Genomic DNA, 24,575 nt, shown 5'->3' with positions numbered 1-24,575 from the left:
GGCACAAAGCGGACTGAACACCAAACATCTGCTTTTTCTGCCTCTCCTTCATTTCTGTTTAGCCCTTTCCAGCAAAGCCTTTCATCGCCACAGCAAGGCGCTTCAGGCCTACAGGCGCAGCGCACCCGCTCGCTGTCCATGGCGGCCATGCTGCCGCTGCCGTGGGCGGGCCGGGCCGGGCCGTGCAGTGCCGCGGGGCGCCGCCGGGGGTCGCTGTGGCGGCTGCGCGGCGCGGCCGCGGGAAGGCAGCGGCCATGGCGCTGTCGGCCGCGCAGCAGGTGCTGGTCTCGGCCGTGCTGGTGCTCTGCGTCTTCGTCGTCATGCCCAGGATGTTCGGGGCTGGAGGCGGCGGGCGGGCCGGCCGGTCTCCGCGGGGCGGCAAGGCCGGGCCCGGCCATTACGATCCCCGTCCGCACGGCAGAGGTAGGAGTCGTGGGGATGCAGCGCCCGGCGTTCCGTGCGGGAGGCGCCCCGGGCTCGGGCGGGCTCGATGGGAACCGAGAGCCGGGAGCGATGTGCCCTCGTCCGGCGGAGGCGCCGGGTGCTGTACGGGGGCTGTGCAGGGGGAGGCCTGCTCACACCGCTCCGAGCTGGCCTGTGTGCCCTGAGCAGCCCCGACACCCCCCACCCCGGCGGGGTTCCGCTGCTCTGGCTCGCTAATGCTTTGGGTTTTGTTGTGTTGTCTTACCGAAGCGACTCTGTAAGTGCAGGAAACACGCGGTAATTGGCAGTGTGTGGCGTGGGGGCAGTGTGCCGAGCCGTGCCCGGAGGGGCACAGTCCAACAGATGAGGAGCTGGGAGGTGCCACAGGTTAAAACTCAAGTGCTTTACGGAAGGCAGGTGTTACTGTTAGTAAATATACACACAGCCTTACCAAATCTGTCCGCAAGTGTACTAAAAAGGAGTCCAAGATGTTTTTTAGAAAGGGTGTCAATGAATGGGCTACAGAGTTTACCACCTGGAGGAGCTCAAGTGGAATGTTAAGCCATGTCAGTGCCTGTCACGGTTTATCTCAAGGTCCAAAGGCCCACCTTTGTTTTGACAATCACAAAAAGCCTGCTTTTGTGAGGAAGTTCTGTGATTCATTAATGATGCCCTTCCAAGGCGTTTCAAACCAAAAGATAGCTAGTTGCTGTAGTCCTCCAGATGTGTCTGTGCTTTTTCCTGGCAGGCAGAAAAACTGAGGCTTGAGCTGCTACCATGTTCTTCCCAGGTGATGTCAAATTTACTGTGCTTCATAAATTCTTGCCTAGCCTGTTTTGCTTGATTATTTTTAATTTATACTGTAGGTATGTATTCCCTATAGATCAAATTGTTTTAAAACTAAATCCTAAACAAAAGGCATCACAAGGCTGTGATTCTACTGAAGTATTAGCCCAGCACTGAGTAAAATAAATTTCAGATCGATCTCCTATTCTCACCTCTCTGGGAGGTTCTTTTTGCCTGGTTGGCTAGTAGCTACCTTTGCTGTTTCTTGTGTAGGATAAACTTGGTGCCAGACACTGGACTCCACCAGGATTCAGTATTCCTCCTTTCTACCTAGAAGGTATTTCCCTTGCCACATTCTCATTTTTATGATTTGTATTTTAGTAAAACTTCTCATTTACATTAAAAACAAACGGACCTTAAAATAGGGGGAAAAGTGAGTGTAAATGTAAAACTAGGAATCAGTATGAAACATTCTGAAAGGAGGAAAAATACGTGTCAAATAAAATGTGATTTCCAGATTAGTTAGTAGTTTTAGTAAATCTAAACCCACTTGTTCTGAAAGGAGAATGCCTGCCTGAATTTGCACAGAATGGTGAAGGTAGCTTGAGTTCTGTTTGTATCAGCTGGGACATTAAGTTTTTGTGTAACTGTCCAGTTCTGTTTTGGGTTCCAGTGAGCAAACACAGAGGTTAAACATGCATGTTGCAAACTGATCAATTACATGTGGAAGAACTTTCAGTCATGCTGGCATGACTTCTCTTTAGATGTGATCGTAAAGGCTGCTACACTTAAGGTCATCCCTTGATGACCTTTTCGTCAGAAAAACTTTTCTGGCTAACTCCTCTTAGGCAATACTAAAACACTGTTTGAGATCTCTTATCACAAATTACCAGTTCAGATTGTCAGAATTAGAGTAATTTTTTTCTCTTGTAGTTGGCAGAAGCTGTAGCCAAATAGTTGTTTCCCAGGGAGGTGTAACTTACATCGGTTTTTTCTCTATCTGATTGTGGTTGTACTTTGCACACTTGAGTTATGGTACTGTGTGTTCCTGCAATGCCAGTGTTACAGTATTAATGGACAAGAAGTGATTTGCATAATGGTCTTTTGTTTGGGAGTTTTTATGGAATGTGAACCTTGTCAGACCCATACTCAGTTCTGATATTTTAAGTTTGAAATTGTAAATCTACACTGATGGTTGAGACATCAGTGTAAAACTTCACAATCCCCCAGGCACCTGCTGTCTGTCCCTGCAAGCATCCGCATTCTTTAGTTGATAGAACTGTTTCATATGTGCATGTCCCACAAACCCTTGATTTAACTACCAAATAACCTGTTTCCTAAGTTGAATAACAATGACAGTGGCTATTTTTTCATCTGCTTCCTTTTCTGGCAGACAAATTACATGCAAAACTATTTCTGACTTCCAGGGTTGCATCTTTTGGCTGTTGTGTAATTTTTTCTTGCTAAATATTTGATTTGCAGAGGTACAGTACTTCTAAGACTGTGAATGTCCACGTAAAATTGCATTTACTGTCAAAATCATGAAAGCAGCAACACAGCATGTGTATTTGAACAGAACCTTTTTTTCTGGGACCAGACAATTCAATCTGTAATTAACTCAGTTCTTTTGGTACAAAGGAAAAAATAGTAATTACTGTTTTCCACATTATCCATAGTTTCTCTGAGTCTGCTTTAATTTCAAGGTTTAAATTATTTCTTGTTATATCTATCTTTCTGTGGTTTGCTGAGGGTTTGCTAATGTTGCTGTGAAGGAAGAAGCTTAAAACTTTTACATTAAACAAACCAAGGTTGGTTTGAGAGATTTTGCTGCCTAGATTTAATAGTGCATCCTGTTAATATAAGAATAATTTTAAATGCTTTTATTGGATGCAGAGTTGCCCACACTGTCTTAGAAGAGTGATGAACAAAGATGATTATGCAAGAGAAAACAATTCCATTTGTGGACTCCTAATTTCATTTCTTAATCTGTTGTCTTTCCCTCAATTTAATTTTTAAGGTAGTCCTCAGACAATTCATCAATCCAGGAATCCAGGAAATTCTGACAGTAATACTTACCAGAGTATTCAACAGATGAGAAATGCAATGGAGAAAGAGATGAAAAGTGAGAGAACAAGAGGAAATGGTAGGGAGTTAGCATTCACCCTCATGCCATTGTATGCTCTTGGAGTGGGAATGTTTGCAGCATACAAACTTCTTAAGGTAAGCCATAGGAAAAGCATTAAATTATTGTAGTTAGGAGGAAATGTAACTGCTTGGTTTCTTTGTTTGATTTTCCAATTCTGAGCCCATGTATGTGGTTGTCCAAAGCCATTTATTGTTCTGTTTGCATGTGAAAATTTTAGCGTATCTAATTCTTCCTTATGATGGCATTCCTTCTGGATTATGTATTTTTAGACACTTGAAGAAGTGAGATTCTTACCCACCCTGCAGCCTCAAATGAGAATCTGAGAACCTAAACAGTGCTGCTACCTGAGTCTGTAACCTAAGTCTCATCAGCATTTCACTCCCTTTTCATTCTTCAGAATGAGATTGAGTATGGGAAGGAGGTGGACAATTCCTGCAGAGCAGTGGTCTTAGATTAGCAGTTAGAATAGTGAGTAGACTTGACATTTTATTTGGACTTCTCATTTTATCATGAAGCTGCAACATACAGGTGTGTTCATGTAATGGATACCTCTTCCACCATTTGTAAATTAAAAAAGGAGAACACATGATCAGTTGTTTTTTAAAAGGAATCAGTCTTGATATGAATTATTTATAGTAAGAGATACTGCAGGACTTGCAGTGCTGAGAGTGCACCTGGAATATTGTTGCTTGCTTTCAGGAGAAATAAAACTGAAAAGGAATAGAGGACTGGAGACAACATCCTCATTTTTCTGGTCAGTTCATGTTAATCTCATGTATGAGAAAAATACCACAGCTTAGCAAAATGAGCATAAAGGCTGCCTGGTTTAGTATAAGATTTAAAAATAATGAAAACCATATTTTGGGTGTTACAACTCTTTACACTTGGGCTTGTGGGATTGAAATGTAAATATTTTTATAACAATATCTTTATTACTTTAAGAAATAAATTCTGTCTCCTAATAAATGATAGGAGACTGGATCCAGTAACCTGGAAGGTTTCTTCTGTTCCTTTCTGAAATAGTAACTGCTTTCTTTTACAGCTTTTGCCAGTCATGTTGTCATTGCTTAAAATCAGAAGTGTTAGTTTAAGACAGGAAGGAGACATCAGAGAAGAAAAGTTTCATTAATGTAGCACATTTTCATGGTTGCTGTTTACTTCCACTAAAGTTCTAAATGCAGTTTTGATTTTAGTACACAAATAGTGATGAAGTTTAACTCAATTGTGTCTTTTAAAGATGAAGTCACATGAAGAAAGTCACTCCAAAAAGGATAAAAGTACAGAAGACAAGGCAAAGGAAACAGGTAAGATACCCATCCAGAATGCATATGTTCAACAAAAGCATATATCCTACTGGAACAAAGCTACATATTTTCATTAATACAATCTAGCTAAGTGAAAACAATCTTTTAAGTTATTAAGGGCAGTTAGGAATCTACAAAAACCCACTTTGTTATTCTGTATATTTGAAACACTTGTTTGAGGTTTGTTAAAAATTCTCCAGAGGTAATGCTCTTTAAAACAGCTGTAGTAAATGTAGTATGATTCTCTGACTTTTAAATGTCTGACGTTTTTCTGACTTAAAATCTGTTCAGCTTTCTTCAGTTTAAAATGGGGCATAATATCTTTACATAAAGTAGGGTATTTAAAGAGAATATAATGATCTGGTTTAGAATTGAACTGTATTGATTGTGGAACAGTATGGCTAAACAATTATAGAGACTGCTTATGGTTTCTAGGCCAAATGAGAAACCTGTCAAAAACATTAAATGTTTCTAAGAAGCGACAATAAATTTTACCATCTTTTTTTCATCATACAGAGTACTCTTGACTGACTGATTCAGTCTATTCTGCACGTGCAGAGAAAAAAACGTTATTTGGAGAAAAAGTTATCAGCATCTATATGAGCTATATGAGCTATATGAGCTATTTTCATACATTTTCCTCCCTTGTATAGACACATTTTTAGTGAATTAAACAACTAGCAGCATCTTTTGGTGTCTTTATACACCAGGTCTGTAATCAGGTTCAGCAGTGATTTACTACACAGCCTGCTCATCATCCTTGTGTGTTATATTCTTCTTTCTTCAAAGATTAATCATATTTTAGGAGTTACTACTCTTGATTCTAGTATATTCAGAATTAAATATGTTTGTATGCTGTGAGTAGACAAACACATAAAAGCATTTTAAGTATAAATATAGGACTTACATCTCAGGAAGTCCTGGAACTGCACAGTTTTTGAGACTGGGAAGGAGAGCTTCCCATTCTTGCTCAGTTTCTACAAAGATGTCCTCTGTTTTGGGCACTATTGGAGATAGGTTATTGGGTGGTAAGGACTGCTGTTCACACATAATAAGGCTTCTGTTCTTAGCCCCAGCACTCCCTTTTCATATTCATATAGAAGTTTATGGATGAAAGAAAGTTCCTGGTTTTGAATCTGCCCAACCAAAAATATAAATTAATATCCTAATTCCATTTGTAAAGACATTTCTTACAATGTTCTTTCTCTCCTGCTCCCCCTCTCCGCCCTACCTCCCTCTTGTTTTTTGTTTTGTTTTGGTTTTGTTTGTGTTTGATTTTGTTAGAACATCAACTTTTAGAACTGGAGCAACATCTAGCACATACAGAGAAAATGCTAAATTCTTTATTGACTCAGTTGGATCCACTTTCAAACTGGTGAGTGTTTTTAAAAATCTGAGTGTTGTTTCCTGTAAATTGAAATTCGCCAAAATGTTAACCAAGAGTTCTTAGAATGATCCTTATATACAGGTAAGTAACAGTTTCAGGAACTTTCTTTAATTACTATTGTTTCTGTAGCCTTTTGCAGGTAGTACCAGTTCTGCCCTTTGTGAACTTTTCCACAGACACCTCCCATCTCCTGTTCATCACACATAAATGGAAAAGGCTTATGGTCATGTTACTGTGGCTTAACGAGATGAACTTGAATATAGACCATGGAAACTAATACTGAAAATATGTTTAATATCAGTAGCATTTGAGAGCTCTTGTGGGAATTAGATTTTAGTAGCAGAGTGGGTTTCTTCCTTTACATGTAATTGGAAGAAAAAAATAGTTGTCAAGGTATAGCTGCTTTTGTGTTTTGAAATGAATCTGTGAAGTGTGTGTATTTCAGTGAAATAGAACTTTGGTATTTTAGTGTGACAAGGGAATCAGTAATGTAAAAAATCCTTGTACTTTTAGAGAAGTTCTGTTCTTAATAAGCTAGAACCTTAGTCATCTACTAGAAATAAAAATATCCATGCAGTTAATTTTGTAGACTGACATCCTTCATGAAACACAAGTTAAAACATGCAGAATTTCCTGATTGTTTATGTAGTGTACTTCTGAACTTGATATCTGCTGAAACTATTAAGCCGCAAATTCACTGGCCAGTTTGTCTAACAAATTTCTAGTAGTGATGGGGAGGAAGGTAAAAAAACCCTGAATTATATGAGAAAAGCCTTTAAACTCTAAAGTTCTGTATTAGGCATTGTTGTACTATTAATAACAGTACTTTGGATAATTGTAACTTTCAGTAGTTATTACTCTACCTTGGCAATTGGGACCCCAGTGTTATAGTTCAGTGACATGAATGTCACTATTTGTGTCACTATTGAAATAGTTGTGTGATGTGATGGGCTCCCCATTTCTCAAGAAACAGTTCTCAAAGGAAAGCTTGACCTAAACATTTCACAAACTTAACTATGGTATGCACAGTAAGAAATATTGCAGTAAGTGTATTACTATCAAGCACTCCCAATAATCTTTCAGCTGTTAACGTTTGTCTTTTTTTTTCTAGTGTCAATGCTTTAGCTTGTGAACAGAAAGATGAAATAATGACACAACTCCAATCAATTAGGCGACTGATGAAAGAAAGTGGATTGGATAAATCAGAAAACAAGACGAAAGGTATTTTGATTTTCGGACAGATAGATAACTAAGTAGTTTACATTTTAAAAGAATAAATTCATCTCACTATAATAATGTTCAGCTTCTGCACCTTAGGTACTTTGTGTGGAATTAGTTTTATTCTGGAGGAATACCATTCTTCCTGTTTGAGATGTATCCAATATAAAATTTTTGATACATCATCATTTACTTAAGAATAGGAGCTAAAGACATTGAACTGGGATGGACCACAGTCACATTCTGCTTTGACAAAACAGGCTTTTGGAATGTCAGTTCCTAAGCAGTGTCTTAGTAGTGGACTAACTCTAGGCTAAGGATTTCCACATGGGGATCTCTGAGGCTGTGACTAGTGCTTTCATAAAACACTAAAGAGCAAATTGTGTATTTATTTCAAATGGAGACTTCCAAGAGCTGCATAGTAGCCCAAGAGGAATCTTGAATGTTTAGAATGGTTCATTAGAGATTTTGGGAATTTTTGCATTATTTGAGTCTAAATAAAAGAGAAAAAAAACCAAAAAAAGTTCTACTTCTAAACTGACCAGTAAACTTTCATTTTTATTATTTTTTGTGAATTTTAAGATCTTGGACACATATGTAATGAGAAACTTGAAGATCTCATTCAATCATTTGCTGAACATTCTCAAGAGAAAGAAATGGACAACAGAGAAGATGACTGTAGCGAAGATTTACTTGAGGATATTGATAATGATTACAAAATAGAAGAGCATGAATTACATGATGAATGTGAAATACATCAGTTGGAGCCAGATGAAATACATTGGTTGGAGCCAGAAGATGAAGAAATGATAAGCAAAGATGCCATTGAATCAGTAGAGATGGGACTGCGGAGACGCAATAGATATGAACGGAATCTTCATATGTAAAATGCCCAAAAGCTTATGAATTCTTTCCTATAATGTTGTATGCACTTTAAACTGTTTGAAATGAAGTTATGTGCACTGCTATATGCTTTAAAAAGAGGGGTGGAATACTGCCTTTGCTCGTATCTATGACAATTCTGTAACTGACTTCAGTGGCAGCAGAATTTTACTCAGGATGTTTACAAAATTTTTCTATTTATTTTTCCCTATAAAAATATTTCTGTACTCTGTATATAATGCACTGTAATTATATCTGATGCTTCACAGAAATATTAGAATATCTTCTAATTGAAACTATGAAGTATAAGTGTTTCAAAAATGTTTTGTAACTAGTAAGCATTATGCCACTTGAACTGTGACTTTCTTGAGTTCATTAAAGAGCATGCACTGATGAATTCAGGTCTTTGTGGAAAAATTTTCTCTTTGGGAGTGTGAAAAGCAGTATGGGTTAAGTCTTTGAGATTCATTCATAGTTAAGTTTCTTTATTTGAAGAGAGAAGTTTAGCCATGGACACTATATGAAAATAATTATGTCTGACTGTGCAGTCTCCTGAGTAATGATGTATAATTTTGTAGGTCAGCTTAATCCCTAATGTATTTCTTCCCCACTTGTCACTAATTAAACTCAGCAGCTGTCTAATAACTGATTGATACCTATTAGTACTGTATCTCTGTTTCACTTTTCTTTTAATACAGTAGAATCTGGCCTTTTGATTCATTGTAATACACTTTTTTGCTATCAGAATTAACAGATGTATTGCCACGTACCATTCAAGGACTGTGGCACATGGGATCTTTTTTCAATACATTATGCCAACTTGATAGTGGCCTCTTTAGGTCAGTATTAGGAAAAGCATTTATTTTCCTTTTCCAGAATAATTTTTGTCCATACTTTAATTTTTTTACTCATTTTTTTGTTCATTTAACGCAAACACCTATTATATTGCCGGCCTTTAATGAGAGGAATTGCCTTAGAGGTAACTCCAACAGTACTGCACTGTTAAATTTTCTGTTTTGTAATTGCACAGCTTTTAAGTAGGCCAGTTATGATGCCTGAACTCTTCTGCCATCCTTCTTCTTACAGGAAAATAGCATGTGAATTTGTTTTTATGGAGGAAATGTACTGTACTTAAAGGGACTAAATTTATTATCGTGTCACTCACTGAAATGGAATGAATTGTTCATTCTGGTGTGGAAACATGGTATGTGTTTGGTTCTAAAACTGGATCACAGAGGCTTGGAAGTAGCAGCATCCAGAAATACATCCGTAGCGTCAGTGTGTTAGTAGTTTTGCACTAAGTGAGATTGTGCCTAACTTTGAAAAACTGATTGACTACAGAGCCAGGGTTTCTCAAGAGGTGACAGATTTTTTCCCCCAAGACAGAACGGATGAATCAGAACTGGTACTTGGATACAATTTGATTTTTAAAAATACCTTATGTTGTTCTGGTCATTCAGGACAACTGGAACTGTTTGAAAAAAAATCATAATTGCACCGAGGTTTTTCTCTGAAATACCTAATAAGTGAACTGAAACTAATTCAAAGCCATTGATCAGGGGGAACGATGGAGTGAGAGCCGGGCGTGCTGTGCTGCCGAGGTGTTTGCAGGGTGCAGGTCAGTCCTGCTGCCCTCCGGATGGCACACTGATGGCAGTGTCCTTTGTCGCAGCGTTATCCCCGCCTGGAGCAGTGTTTGAATCATCACTGCTGTGCCTTTCACCTCCACGAGTCTGCGGATGCTGCCGACGCTTGAAGCCTTCGTCCGGAAGGCTCTGAGCTGTCCTGGGCTGATGGCTGTATTTCTCACCCAGGACTACAAACGCGCACCTGAGCGCTCTCGCCGCAGAGTGGAAGTCTCGGATTCCGGCTGCCGGGGTTTGCCGAGGGCAGACTCCGTGCCGTGTGTGAGCGCCCGGCTGTCCCGGCGGGGCTGCGAGGGCCGCAGGGCGGGACGGCCGGGCCCCGGCAGGGTATTTCCGCAGGAGCAATGGGGAATTCCGCTCCCCAGCTCCGCCGAGCGCACCTTGCGAGGCTGCGGTGCGAGGCCTGGCTGGGCTTGGCCCCTCCGCGCTGCTGTAGGCGGCAAGCCCGGCCCGGGCAGCGCGGAGAGGTGCGGGGCCGGGCCGGGAGCCGTGCGACAGCGCTGCGAGCGCTCCGGTGAGACACAGCCCTGCCGCCCGGCCGCCCGCGCCTCTCCGGGGAGAATGCATCGTTTCCCTGGAGCTGCTGAGCTCACCATGTTTATTTAGCCTCTTACAGCGTGGCTGTTTGATAAAAGTAATCGCAGCGTGTGGACCATTACGTAGCACAACGCTTCGTCCCCTGTGTGTCCTCAGGTGGGAGGGAGGGAGGATGCTCCGCTCCGGCAGAGCCCTGCGGCCGTGCGCGGACATTCTCCGTGCCCCGGGCAGGGCTGGGGCGGGAGGGCAGTGCGGGTGGCGAGGGCTGTGTGCCCATCTCCGAGCCGGCCCTGCAGCCCTGCTCCTGCTCGGGAGAGGAAAGCGTGCTTGGCAGTGGAAACTGCTCAGGGCGATCGGCCTGTGGTTTGAAAACGGAGTGTCTTCATTGCTGGGAACTGTATGACGGGCTTTTGGTTCAAAACTGAGCGGGTGGAAGGAGAAGCCCGCGGAGCAGGACATAGCATAGTTGGAATGTCACCCTGGAGCTCCCGGCGCCTGGCAGTGTGCCCGCAGGGCCAGTGCTTCCTGAAAGTACCTGTTCCCAGGGACTGAGCGATGCAGAGCCAAGCAGCAGCTCTGAGTACAAAAGGTCTGATGTTGCAAAGGGGTAGCAAATGAGTCATACTGGAATGAGAAGGTATCGATAAGTGTAAGGGAAAGGAGGAGTTTAGCTTGAGGCAAAAACATACATTTGAATAGGAATCTGGTTAAGCATTAGTAATGAAAGACTGAAATTAAGAGGCAGTGAAAAAGAGAAACCAGCAGCATTTCATAGCTTGCTGAAAACTACCAAAATTGTTTATAATGCAGTAACTTTTTTTTTTTTCCAGAAGTACTTAGATACAAATACATGCTTTTCTCAATAGTGTTTTCTGTTTTTCAGTTTGTTCTGAAAGCTGTCATTGCATTTGCATGGATTTGGAAGTTAAAGGAGTTGCTGCATCCCCTCAAAAGAAGGCTGAGTTGTCATTGAGGGGGAAGAAATGTCAGGTAGACAATAGAAGGCTTGTGATTGTTTTCCTTACTTTGACATTTTACATATATTTTAATCATATTTCAGAAGGTTCTTAGTTTGAGATTAGAATCCATTCTATAGAGAAGACAACTTTTAAAGAAATTATTTTTGGCAGAAAGGGATAGTTTAGTATGACAGCTTCTCAAATGATTGCAGGAAATTCCAATATAAACAGCTATCCTAAAATAACTGCTTCTCTGAATACTTAATTGGAATGGGGGGAATTTAAGAATGAACTCGTACTTGCAATTAAGAGCAATAGAGGCTTGAACCTGTACTATGTGCTGTCTCAGGCTGTTGGTGAAACTGCTAACAGGTGTGTCTGTTTTTGTTTTTCAAGACAGCAGTAACGTAAAGCAGTGTCCAAAATATAATTTGAAAAGGCATGATTTTAGATTGACATGGCAAATGAATCTCAGCACTCTGTGTTCAGTATGAAGGGGAGTTTTGTTTTCCAGGTATTCCTAATAGTCTATGCTTTGAGGTGAGGTAGGTGTGCAATCCTCACAGGATCACTACAGCAGAAAATTTAGGGCTAACTTTTGAAAGTCCCTACAAATACGATCTTGGATTCTGAGATCCATTATTTTTTGTACTGCTATAGTAAATATCAATATTGTTAGTAGCAGTTGATTTTTCTCACAGATACTGTATACTTTATGCCCATGAACTAAAGTTAATTGCTAATCCTCCCTCAGGCCCCAACCACCCATTTAACTTCCTTATTTGTTGCATGACTCCATTAGGAATTCTTGGAGTTTGGCTGCCAAGTTACTGTTCTTCTTTTCAGTTTGATTTGGAATGAAAAAATGACCTTTTGTAAATGATAACACATCAGTGTTATAATGTTACTGTTAATGTTTTAACCAGGTTTTTGAAAACTAAATACTTGTGCACCACAAGAACATTTAGGGCATTTAGCGTAGGTTTTAAAAGAAAAGAAATGTCACTTTTTCTCTAATCTCTTATTCCCCTTTTATTTTCTTTCTTGTGCAACTGACTTTCCAAATTCAGACTCCCTAGTCCACATGATTCTTGGTAGTTTGCAGAAATAAATCTTAAATTAAAATTTGGTTGAAATCATGTACTTCACCCCAGTATTCACTATGTTTTTTGTTTGCTTTCTTCCTGATTTGTTGACTTCTAGAAAAGGAATTCTGTTAAGGCTAACGTGTAGAATTAGGTCTGTTCTTTACCTCACCACAATTGAAATGGTACAGAAAAACGGTAAATGTGAGATTTAATGCATTGTTTCTGATGCCTTGACTGTTTCACGTCCGTGACCACATGGTGGCAGTGCCTATTACACGAGGAGAACTCCTAACCTGGATACCCGGGCTGTGTGCTGAAGGCACTAGAGGGTAGTGTTGCCGAACTTCTGTGTCGGGAGCAGCTACCGGGTGCATGGCAAGAAAGGAGTTACAGTTTTGTGGTTGCTCTCAGATCGTGAGAGATGTTCGGGCACTGCTGGAAATAGGATTCTGCTCAGTTCAGGCTGTGATGCTGAGATTTGGGAGCTGAAAAGTGTGAAAACAAAAATGTTCCTGACCGATCCCAAACCACTTTTTTTTTTTTCAGATTGGGAAGCCAGTTTGGTGAATTGCTACTTTGTGCTTGCCCCAAGCAGCCTTCCCTACGGATTTGCTGCTGGCTGTTTCCAGAAAGCTATAGCAGGGTAGATGAAGCTTTGGCTCGAGTCTTTTTTTTTCTTGCCATGTTCTTGCCCACTTGAATTTGGAGATCTGTGTGGTATTGTAGCCTTGCAAAATAAATAAAGTGAACTGGCTAGTCATCATCACAACTGCTATACTACAGCTGAGATGAAGCAGTTACACCAAATAACAGAGGTTCCTTAGAGTCTGAGCTAGCTCCTTGTGAGCCAGCTGGCTGTCAGTCTTGTGGTTTTGGTTTAAGGGTTGGTTCCCAACCAGCAAGGACAATGTGACCTAAAGCCTTGTGAGCAGTGACGGTACAAAGCCTCAGGAACATAGATTATTTTTGATGTATTATTAATAGCTGATGTGGATGCTTTCTAGATTCTTAATGGCTGGAAAAAATTCTGTCATGACGAATATTCAGTCTTTTAGTCTCATGATGTGTAATAACTAACTTTCAATGAGAAGTTTTTGGTTTTTTTCCCATTGTTAGTAGCATCTTAGTCACGTATGTTGGACAGATACTTTGAACCACTAATTTTAAATATTTCAGGGGAAATTGAAAGAGACAACTATGTATTTTGATCCAGATCTTCTAGGTATGTAATAATGTGTCATTCTTTTGGGGCTGGAGACCAAATAGACAGGCAACTCACAGTGCTTGCCCACCAGAGTAAGTCTGCTTCTATTTCTGATCAGCTTGTTTAATGGTGTGCATTATTAACACAATGCATTTGCATTTGTAGTGACGTTCAACCTAGTGTTCCATGAAATTTACCATCATAGGTTTGTTTTCTGTCGTTTATATTTGGAGTGGAATATTTGATGCATTATTTGCATTGGAATTAAGTTGATTTACATTTGGCTGAGTGGAGGTGTAATAGCAGAATGGGTAAAGATGGAAGAGACCCCACAGTGGGTCCAACCCACTGGTCCATGTGGTCCAACCTCCCTACTCAAGCAGTGTCATCCCAGAGCACATTGCACAGGATTGTGTTCAGATGGTTCTTGAATATTTGCAGTGAGGGAGACTCCACAACTTCTCTGGGCAATCTGTTCTAGTGCTCAGTCACCTGTACAGTAAAGAAGTTCTTTTTCATATTCAGGTGAAACTTACTGTGCATCAGTTTCTGCCTGTTGCCTCTTGTCCTATTGCTTGGCACCACTGAAAAGAACCTGGCTTCATCCTCTTGACATCCTCTTCAGAGGGTGTCACTCAGAGCTTTCATACTTATACATTGTTTTTGACTATTTTTAATGTGTCTGCAAAAGAAGAAAAACCGTATTTTAACTACTGACCACTTTTACAGGTATTACAGTAAAAAATACAGAGAAACTGTTGTGAAGGATTTTTATGACAATGGGAAATTTTGTTTGTGCTTTTAAAATTTAAAACCTTATAGTGGCTTTGGCAGATAAAGAACGTCTACTCTGCCAAGGTCCATGATTGATAGTTTAGGCAGTTTTGTTTACTGAGAAGCCTTAAAGCCAGTGTAACTTTCTGCATTATTTTATACATGTGTGACCATGACCTTTGATTGTTCATACCAAAGTAAAAAAAATTCAATTTCTCTGTACTATCTCTGTGTACTGTCGGTTATATATATTTTAAAAAGACTGTAAAGTAAGGAGCTCTCTTATTCCAAGAAGCTAGAATAGAGTTGCTTATTGGTGGTAAAATATAAAAAATACTTATTCATGGTGCTCTGCAATATATGTGGAGTAAAGGCAGAAGGGACAGAGATGCTTTGATGATTTAGAGATGTCTTCATTTCTTTAAGCAGAACAAAAAACTGAGGTATGGCTGTCTTGCACTGTATTAATCTCTTACAAAAAGTTCAGGAGATTTGCATCCCAAGTAGAAATTGCTTGGCTGTTTCTTCTCTGTTGATTATAGAAAAATGTTGACATGGACCTGCTGTGGAAGACAAGAGTAAGGTATCCTTGATTTATGATCTTGTTGCAGTAACTCCTTTTGGGGAGTGAAGAGAAGCCAACGCAGGAATAAAGGAGGGTCGTTTTCAGCTGCCAAGGTACTCTGCTACTGAGGAGGAGATGCTCAGTGGCCATTTGCTGAGCTGAAGCAAGAGGGGCTAATAGAGGTTTGCTGATTAGGCCATATCAAGTTGCAGGAAAATTTTTGTGAAGGACCTAATAGTAACTAATAGGCAGTGCTTTTGTTGTAGCTAAAAAATAAGGGAATGTATTGCTGTTAAAATTGTTTTAACTCCCTGCAGGGTGCCATGCCTAGATCTAGGGATGCTGAGAGATTCTGATGAAGAGGTAAATGTAAATTAATTCTTTCTCAAATAATTTTTAGAATTCACATGTTTCAGGAGTTTATAAAAGTATCACTCTGAATATGAAACCAAGTATGATTGGTTGTAGTTTTTTTCCTGTGATTTTAGGATGGAGACTCTTATGTACTGTACACTGGAAGTTGTTCTCATAGGTGCCAACTAGATTCATCTTCAGATTGGAGAACGTCATTACAAGCTCCATATGCACAGCATCAACATGTCAGTCTGTCACTACAAATATCTTTATAATATACCCCTTTAGCAGTAATTTAGAAAAGCATACATAGCTTTTCTTATGTAAGTTCTTTTTTTTTTCCTGGTAAAGCTCATATCTCCAAGTGCTGTTGGTCCAAAATATTTTTAGCAAAGTACTTTTACTGAGATTTGTTAGAATATATAGAAAAACCTTTTTTTTTTAGCTCTTTGTTGATTGATACACTAACCCTTTTGTTGCACTTATTTTTTAAGAAATATATTAATAGTAGTACTAATAAAGGTTAGTAGTACTAAGTGTATGATTGAAGACAAAACCCATGTTTACAAACATTAAGTATTATTTCTATAGAAGAATAGTTCCTTCTGGTGAAAAGAAAACTTTTCGAATTACTTGCAGCCATTTCATAGTTTTTTTTCTTAGGGCTGTTGACTTTGAAACAGAGCTGTGACATAAACTTTGGAATTATGTCTAATTTGTCGGAGCTCTATTATTGTTACAATTTCCTCATTATGTTAGCAATTTTTCCCCTGGATGACTAAGAAACTTAATCACCACTGATCTTGGGTGCTTTGTAAGCAAAATCAGTAGCCCAGATGCCAACATTCTGGTTTACAGTACAGTTCAGCATTGTTTGGGATCAATATCCTCTATAACAGTTTTAAGAGTTAATTTATTTATTCAGTTATTACAGTTCCCTGAATGCAGGAAGAGAACTCTTTTGAGCTCTTAAATCTGAATGAAAAGTGAACAAAATGAACGTGACAATTTTTCATTTCATCATGATCCATCTTAATTCCTGTTTTCCTTTAAACAGGTGTCTAGAAAATTTTGTCAGGACAAAATGCAGGTAAAGTAGCTGCAAAAATATAGATTGAGAAAGTGTTATCAGTTCAGTACTATGGTATATGGTCTGAAAATGTACTATGTTTTTACTTCTTTTATGTGACAGGAACTAGCTTATTGAAGAAACTAGTAAGAAATAACCTGTATAAAAATCCATTTTTTCAAAAATATTTAACTTATGTAATCTAAGAAATGTTCAAATGAAAGTTTAAAAAAACCCCCTGAGTTTTAACTAGAGGGAAAACCATTTTAAAATTAATTTGTACATAACCTGTGCCCCTTGAAATAAATAATATAGTAACTTGAAGGGCAGAAGTCCAGATTGGCTGGAGTTCAAGGTGACTCTGCCAAGATCACTATTTTGTATATTTCCCTATATAACCAAATGGTTTCTCTACTTGAAAAAACAATTTCATGTCAGTAAAAACTGAAATGGTGTTTTGTTTTTTTTTTTTTTCCATTTTAAAATAATGTACTAAGGATGCACTGGTTTTTAGAATATGTACCCAACGTAGGTATTTATACACATCTTAGGATGTAACTGTAAACATGTAACTACAGATAGGTTGTTTTGCTTTCTACTGCCTTGTAAATGTGAAGTGCAAACATACTTGAGTTACTGTGGCCTTTTTGGATCAGGATGCTTGTGATTTCACTGCTTGCTTTACCTTTTTTTTTAAACAAAGTTTGTATGTATAATTCCGTCAAGCTGCAGGAGTGCTAATAGAAGGTTGGTGTGGCCTTGTTTGTTTCTCAGGGTCTTTCTCCCTTTCTTCACTGCTTTCCTTTATCTCCTGTTGCTTCATTTCTGCCTTCATTATGTCTTAAATACTGAATGTTCAATGTTCTGGAATGTATCTTCTGTTTACTTACCCTTTTTTGCTTTCTCTCCCTCTCTCTCTCTCTCTCTCTCTCTCCCCCCCTCTCCTTGTTCCTTTTTTTGCCTGACTTACTCCCCATCTTTTTTTTTTGTTGAGAAGATTTTCAAGCTGTTTTAAATTATTTTAATGTATTCCTCTGAGCGGCTTTTATTTCTGCATTTCTTGCTTCTGGGGCCCTGACCAAGCTTTCCTTTAGCAAGATAGATTCCAGCTTCTTCAGTAACTGTGTGAGTAAATCTTACTAAAATAGGTCACTTTTGGAAGAAAAATTTAAATATACTCTCATAATTCAGGAATTAACCAGTGAAGGCATGTGAATCCTCTTTTGAAAGAGAAAGTTGGCTGTTCAGAAATATAAATCTTTTTGGGTTTTGAGAAATGGTTTTCTAGAGCAGGACTGTAACACTGTTGTTTCAAGATGAGTTGCAGCTGTTGAGTAGAGATGCTAAACAAGGCTACCTTACTTTTGTTAGCACTGAAGGAATATAACTTAAATATTGACGGTGTTAGTTATTCAGGGAGACAGAAAAGAATGCAATCTTGGACTTCTGTGATTGCTGCTCTTCCTACTGATCCCAGCCTCTGTTGTGTGGAGCCCTGAAATGGGTGTAAGGTTAGAAAGGTACTCAGCTGTGCAGCTGGTGTTCGAGGGAGCAGTGTCCCAGTACTCATCTGCTGTACAAGAATATTAGAACTGACTGAAAAACATCCATCCACCCATTTTCAGCCATTCAAAATCAAATGTCAGAATTTCCATTTTAGTGATGTTATAAGGCAGAACCACTGAATCTGACTTTTTCTTTAAAAGTGATGTAAAACCATTTGTCTGTATACTTTTAGATTTAAAAATGTTAGAATTTGAAGAACTCAATGAAAATTAAGCTTGAATATGCAGTCCTGTTTGCATTTTTTCTTGATTTGAAGCATCATGTCAAAAAGTTTCAGACACTATACTGGATAGGAATTAAAGTAATGCTATTCTCATTCAATAGACCAGCCAGAGGCTTTTATATTGATTACTCATTGCTTTAACATTCTGTTTTTGAGCAGACAAGACCAGAAAACCTGCCATCCCCCACAGACAGACACGAACTGAAGAATGGTCAGTATGATGCAGATACAAAGGAAGAATATGAGCAGCATCCTCGGAGAATTGCAGAAGAGAAAAAAGACCACCTCCAGTGTCCAGACACTTCAATAAAGGTAGCTGGCAAAGTAGAAAATGCATTTTTGAATAGCAAATGTGTATCACTATTTAATTACACTGTTCAGAAACGTTTGCATGTGTGTAGTTAATTTCATGTTCTTATGGTGAAGAAATAAAACCATGTAATTTCAGCATCTAATGTTGAGGAGGAATTAAATATAGGAATCTTGTTTCAGTTGTTGTAGAGCAAGAAACTGAGGTGCTTTGAGAATTTATATATGGCTGTGTTCTCTGGTAAGGAAAGTAACATTGGCCTTCACAGTGCACCTCTAGCCTGAGCATGAAGATTAGCATGATTGATAAGGAAGAACTTACAGCCTATAAGAAGAGGTGAGACAGCAGGAAAATCTTGGTAAAATGTTATTTCCAAAACCAGAAATTAATTCAAGCTTTTTTATTTTTTAAATGTAGAAATATTTTAAATATTATTCTTTTAAATTGTGACTTCATACAGGACTTAAAAAAGGAAAAATGAAAGATTTAATCTCCTTAGAGAACTATTAACATTGAAAATGCATTATCTGTTATTATTTTATTATCTGTTATTATTATATTACCTGTTATTATCTGCTATATATATTATTTTGTTTTGATGTTGTATGAGATTCAGTATAGTTGGACTGCAAGCTTATTCTGTATTAATTCTGCCAGGTTTCTTTTGTGTTTTTAAATTAAAACTAAGATGCAAAAAAGAGAAGATCATTGGAGAGAAACTGGAAAACAAAGGGGTGAAAAAACCCAACTTTAATCATGTTCTGGAAGAGGTAGCAGAGGAGGGTGGTTGAACAGGGAAAGATGCATCATCGTAGGTGTTGGGAAGCAGGAAACCTAAGTAAGCAACAGCTGTGAGGACTGGTTGAATGCTAGATTCTGCTGAGGGTAGATGACCATTTAAGAATCTTAATGGAAAGTTAAGTATGCAGATGTTGATGGAAAATATTGTGCTCATTGCTTTTCAGAGAAAAGGTTTGTGATGAATAACAATGAGTTTACCAATTTTACTTTCTTAACATTCAGTAGAATGGAAAGTACACGTAAGACATAAGATTGTTTCACATATTGTTGATAGTTACATAAGACAAATATTGTTTCACATATTCATGGCTTTAAAAGAGCTTTCTCCTCTTAGCGTTGTGCTTCTAATGATCAGATAAGGGACAACCTGAAAAAACCTATTAGTACACATTCTGTGAATAAGAGGTGAATGAAAAAAGTTATTTTGTGGTTCAGTTTTATGTTTGGCAACAGATAAGATTGTCTGGTTTTGGAGATTTGTTGTAGTTTGTTTTGTTTTTTTCTTTTAATGATTCCACTCTAATGTAGCAGTCTGACAGTATCATATCATCTCTTTTTCAAGGAGTGACTCCTTTATATGCTCTACTGCAAGCCCATCAAAATGGCATTTACAGGAGCAGCCAAGTTAATCTGAAAATGATGAAATAGATGGCAAGTGTATACTGGGAGAGCAAAGTCAGGACTGGCTTTTTTCTGGTGATTTTGGGTTCCAGAAAGATATGTGCTAAGCACTAGGAAGCATGTGTGTCAGTTCTTCTCACAAATTTGAATAAATGTCTATCAGGAAAATATTTTGGTGCTAGATATTATTACTACCTTATTAGATGAATAAATCAAAATATTTCAATACACTTGTTTTACTTTATTAGTGGAACTTGTAACAGCTTTTGTTTTCTGGAAAGAAGCTCCTTATGGAGGAGATTGCCAACAAAACCTACTGTTTTGATTTCTTTCCTATGTTACCGCCCTCCTGAGTTCTGTAAAAACCTCCTGTATCCTTTTTTATGTCTTCCATGTAGGAAATATTTCCATACACTGGGACTGGTTTACAAGTCTGTTAGAACCAGTTTAGCAGCATGCCTGTCTAGACTGTATTTAACTTTTTCACTGGTCACAAAGCAGTATCTCTGCAGTGAACTTTGAGCTTTATACCTAACAGCAAATCCTCTGCCTCCTCTTGGCTGTTCTAGAGGAGAGTAGGAAAAGGATGAGTTCTTGTCTTCTCCTCAGAGATACTACAGTCTGCCTTCTCTGACTTGCTGCTGTTTTTTCACACAGTTTGTAGGAATACAGTATTTTTGAGATTTTTTAATTTATTATGTATTTCAGTATGAATGAAAACTGGTATGTATTCAAAGGACATAAATCTTGCTCTCTAGTCTTTCCTTATAAGTTCAGTTTCTGTAGAAAGCTAGACTTAAAAAATTCTCCTTTAATTAGCATGAAGTGAAAGAAGTAGACACTTTAAAAAAGAAAGAAAGATAATTACTTTTAAATAAATCGTTGAAAAGGTGTGTGGGTTTTTTAGTTGGTTTTTATTACAATTCATTAAATTTGATTTATGAAAAGAATGTATTTTGTGTAGGGTACACAGCTTGAAGATGGACGTTATGATGCCCTTGTAACTCTTGACAAGAAAGCCCTCCTGCAACAATGCCACACAAAAAAAGCCTTATAATGTGCAGCACAATATAAGGAAATCAAAAGCTGTAAGTATTTTGACTGGTATTATGCTGCTAAGCACCTAGATGTGGAGAATGGCTTCCCAGATGTTCAACAGGAGTTATGCCTTTGGGGATTTGGGTCTAGTATGTAATTGCACACATTGAAATTATGTGAGTTGAAACATTTCTTTCAATGGGAGCTGAACTGAGCATTCCAGTGAGCATTCTTTAAATCTTATCAGCAATGCTTGTATTTTATGCAGTGATGTAAATAAATGAGAATGCAAATTATGGGTAATATATACAGATATATTTGTACAACTAAGAATAACTGAGGGAGTTGAGTGAACCTTAACATACTGTCACATTCAGAGCCAGGAGCTGGACTTTGATGATCCCCGTGAGTCTCTTCTGATTCAGGATAGTCTATGATTTCCTCTGATGTGTAGCTTTTAGCTGAGCCTGTATTCCATGGTCCATGGATTCTATGATTCTATCAGCTGTTAGTATCAGACTGAGTCAGCAACAACTTTGGCCAAGTTTTCATACTCCAGGGATGGAGCTTCTACAGCCTCTCTAGGCAACATCTTCATGTGATGTGCTGCTCTCTGTGTGAAGAAGTGCTTCCTATTGGCCACACCAGTCCTCCCAAGGCTGACTGTGTAACCCTCACCTCTTCACTGTTGGCTGCTGTCAGAAAAGTTTGATTGTCTTTTCTTTGTAACTTCTGTTCAGAATGCCTCATAACTGCTGGTTCTGAAAACTGGATAAAACCAAGCTCTCTTAGCCTCTCCTTTCAGTTGCTTTGGCTCTGATCCTCTGTCAGATCCTTTCTGAGGGAAGAAGGGAGCCCTGAAGACTGGAAAATAGTATGGACTCACTAGCATGCAGAGAGGGAAATTAAAATTTTCCTTACTGGGTACTGGATGTACCCAGTATGCTTCTTTAATTTCTTACACAGACTTGAATTTTACTCTTTTGGGGGCTGAACAATAGGAGTCTTGCCCATCTGAGGCCAGGCCTTGAATTTAGGATCATTTACAATGATCCAGGACCTTGACTTGATACTGCATGATTCAGTGTTTGCATGTGCATAGTGGTGGCTTTTGTAACTGGTTTTTGAAGGTATTGTTGAAAAGGGTTATGCATTCTAATGTTCTCATGGAATATTAAGCCATGAGAAATATAATGATTTTTTAAAGTAAATAATAATTTTAACTCATTTTATTTGCTCATCACTATGCACTGAATCTTGCATCATTGTAAGCATTTATTTGATTTCTAATCTTGTTGAAGTGATTGCAGATGTTGCGCTACTGAGGTCACTATTAATTTTCATTATAAAATCTTTTGAAAAAGTACTTAAGCTTCTATTTTTAGAATAAAGTAAAAAATCTATACTATAGCCTGACGATAATGGAAAAAAGCCTTGAAATATCCATAGAGTAACTACTTAATGCTAAAGCAAATACAGTGAAAGCACTGAGAAAGGGAGCAGTGCAGAACCACAAAACAGAAGGTATTCTGTAGCTGGCATGCTTTAAAGTAAAGCCAGCAGCTGCCTGAGCAAGTTGTTACTGGGACCTTCAGAAGCCTTTTTGTTATTGATTATCATTCATGGTTACACAGGCTGACTCCGTCTTTTGAGGACCATTTCAGGCTCTTCTAGGTTCAAGCTTCTGATAGTGGTAGGAATACTGGAAAAAATTGGCAGTAGTATGTGCATGTATCCATTGTGTTATGTTGCCTTGATTGTTGGCATTTGATTTTAAGGTGCTTTAAAATTTTGCTTAAGAATATACAATGTAAACATGTCCTTTTACTGGAGTCATTACCAAAAAGGCAAATGTTAGAGTAGAATTTCTCATGATTTTTCTACAGTTTGGGATGAAAGTTCATTAGTGGGGTTCTGCAGGGCTCCATCTTAGGCCCTGTGCTCTTCAATATCTTCATAAATGATGTGGGAACAGGACTGAAAGGGATACTGAGCAAGTTCCCAGATGATGCAAAACTGGGAGGAGCTCTTGACTCCCTTGAATGCAGGGAGACCCTGCAGAGAGAACCTCTCTACAGATCAGAGGGCTTGGCAATCACCAACCTCATGAAATTCAGCAAGGGGAAGTGCTGGATTCTGCACCTGGGATGGGACAACCCTGGATGTGTGCACAGACTGGGGAATGGGATCCTGGAGAGCAGTGCCAAGGGAAAGGCACCTGGGGATCCTGGCTGGGGGAAAGTTGCACATGAGTCAGCAGTGCCCTGGCAGCCAGGAGGGCCAACCCTGTCCTGGGGGCATCAGGCACAGCATTGCCAGCTGGGCAAGGGAGGGGATTGTCCTGCCCTGCTCTGTGCTGGGGTGGCCTCACCTCGAGTGCTGGGGGCTATTTAATAAAGATATAAAGCTATTAGGAGTGTGTATAAAGAAAGGCAACAAGGATGGTGAAGGTTCTTGAGGGGAAGCCTTGTGAGGAGCAGATGAAATTACCTGGTCTGTTTAGCCTGGAATAGGCTGAGGGGAGACCTCATGGTGGTCTTCAACATCCCCATGAAGCGAAGAAGAGTGGCAGGTACCAATCTTTTCACTCTTGTGACCAGTGACAGGACCCAAGGGAATGACCTGAAGTTGTGTCAGGAGAGGTTTAGGTTGGATATCAGGAAAAGGTTTTTCACCCAGAGGGTGGTTGGGCACTGGAATAGGGAAGTGGTCACAACACCAAACCTGTCTGAGTTGAAGTGTTTGGGCAATACTCTCAGGCACATGGTGTGACTCAAGGATGGTCCTGTGTGGTGCCAGGAGTTGGATTAGATGTTCTTTGTAGGTCCCTTCCAGTTCAGCTTGTGCCATGATTTTGTGACTCATGGTCCATGTGTAATTGCCAATAGATGTCATGTAACATCTGAACAAGGGTAGTTTTCTCTGAATGGTCATATTTAGAGAACAACAGTGAGAGCTGCTGCAAGTTCGGTGTTTGCCTTTGCCCTCCACATTTTTGTAAACTCGTAAGTAGAGCTTTTGTCCAAGAGCATAATGGAAGATGATCCATGGAAGATTACATTTGTTGACCTGATATTCAACAGCAATTTAAGGTGTAAGGTTTCTTTTGCTTGATTTTTTTTTTTTAATCAGATTCTTTTCAGCATGCTAACTGGTTTGGGTCTATAAACCAGGGTCCATGGAATATGTTGTTTTAACAAACACTGCTCTGTATTGTCACTGTGTCCTCCTTTACATCACACTTTTTAATATATCTGTTGCAACAGTTAACGGGCAAAGAATCAATAACTCAGAGTAAAGCATACTGTAGTTATGATAGGTGCAAAAATGAAACATGAAAGCAAACTAAAAAGCCCCCTATCTCTTAGAAATCAGAAATCTTCTAAGGCTTAAAATCAGTTTGGAATAACGAACAGCTGGTCTAGTGTTGCATTAGTTATTTGTGTTTTCTTGATTTGGCTTTTTTTTTTTGGCTAGTGCCAATCAGCATTTATTTGCAGATTGTGAATTCTACCCATAACATCTCTCTGGAATTAGGAATAATCTCTTACAGGTACATGGGAACCTTTCAGTTCTTCTTCACCCATGCTTCAGCTCTCTAGAATTTAGCTTGCACACGAGACCAATTAGAAAAATATCTAAATTCTGTAGTTTCAGAATATCTAAAAAAATAA

At 39.0% G+C, this 24,575-nt stretch overlaps 2 protein-coding genes across 2 annotated transcripts in view; both read left to right on the top strand.

Annotated features, from left to right (window-relative positions):
* The first annotated feature begins 209 nt into the window (after positions 1–209).
* LOC146443470 (uncharacterized) lies at positions 210–8,543 on the top strand. The gene is made up of 6 exons (XM_085045186.1): positions 210–423; positions 3,227–3,429; positions 4,593–4,659; positions 5,944–6,034; positions 7,158–7,267; positions 7,847–8,543. The coding sequence occupies exons 1-6, from the start codon at positions 255–257 to the stop codon at positions 8,149–8,151; spliced, it is 945 nt and encodes a 314-aa protein (XP_084901312.1). The 5' UTR covers positions 210–254; the 3' UTR covers positions 8,152–8,543.
* Positions 8,544–10,316: 1,773 nt separating this feature from the next.
* The window catches only part of CAPS2 (calcyphosine 2), a 30,189-nt gene continuing 15,930 nt past the window's right edge, over positions 10,317–24,575 (top strand). The window contains 9 exon segments of the mRNA XM_085049217.1: positions 10,317–11,392; positions 11,685–11,695; positions 13,599–13,672; positions 15,237–15,282; positions 15,408–15,518; positions 16,331–16,363; positions 18,291–18,443; positions 20,828–20,905; positions 20,907–20,951. Coding sequence (XP_084905343.1) covers positions 11,242–11,392; positions 11,685–11,695; positions 13,599–13,672; positions 15,237–15,282; positions 15,408–15,518; positions 16,331–16,363; positions 18,291–18,443; positions 20,828–20,905; positions 20,907–20,951 — 702 coding nt within the window. The 5' untranslated portion in view covers positions 10,317–11,241.

This window comes from Lichenostomus cassidix, chromosome 1Aa (genome assembly GCF_008360975.1).
Source record: "Lichenostomus cassidix isolate B80296 chromosome 1Aa, HeHo_3.0, whole genome shotgun sequence".
NCBI classification, from domain to species: Eukaryota; Metazoa; Chordata; class Aves; order Passeriformes; family Meliphagidae; genus Lichenostomus; species Lichenostomus cassidix.
This window is presented reverse-complemented; position numbering and strand designations above follow the sequence as displayed.

Coding starts and splice junctions, on each gene's coding strand:
- LOC146443470 (XM_085045186.1), top strand. CDS start 255: ATGGCGCTGTCGGCCGCGCAGCAGGTGCTGGTCTCGGCCGTGCTGGTG. Junction 4,660..5,943: donor AGACAAGGCAAAGGAAACAG/GTAAGATACCCA, acceptor TGATTTTGTTAG/AACATCAACTTTTAGAACTG. Junction 6,035..7,157: donor TTGGATCCACTTTCAAACTG/GTGAGTGTTTTT, acceptor TTTTTTTTCTAG/TGTCAATGCTTTAGCTTGTG.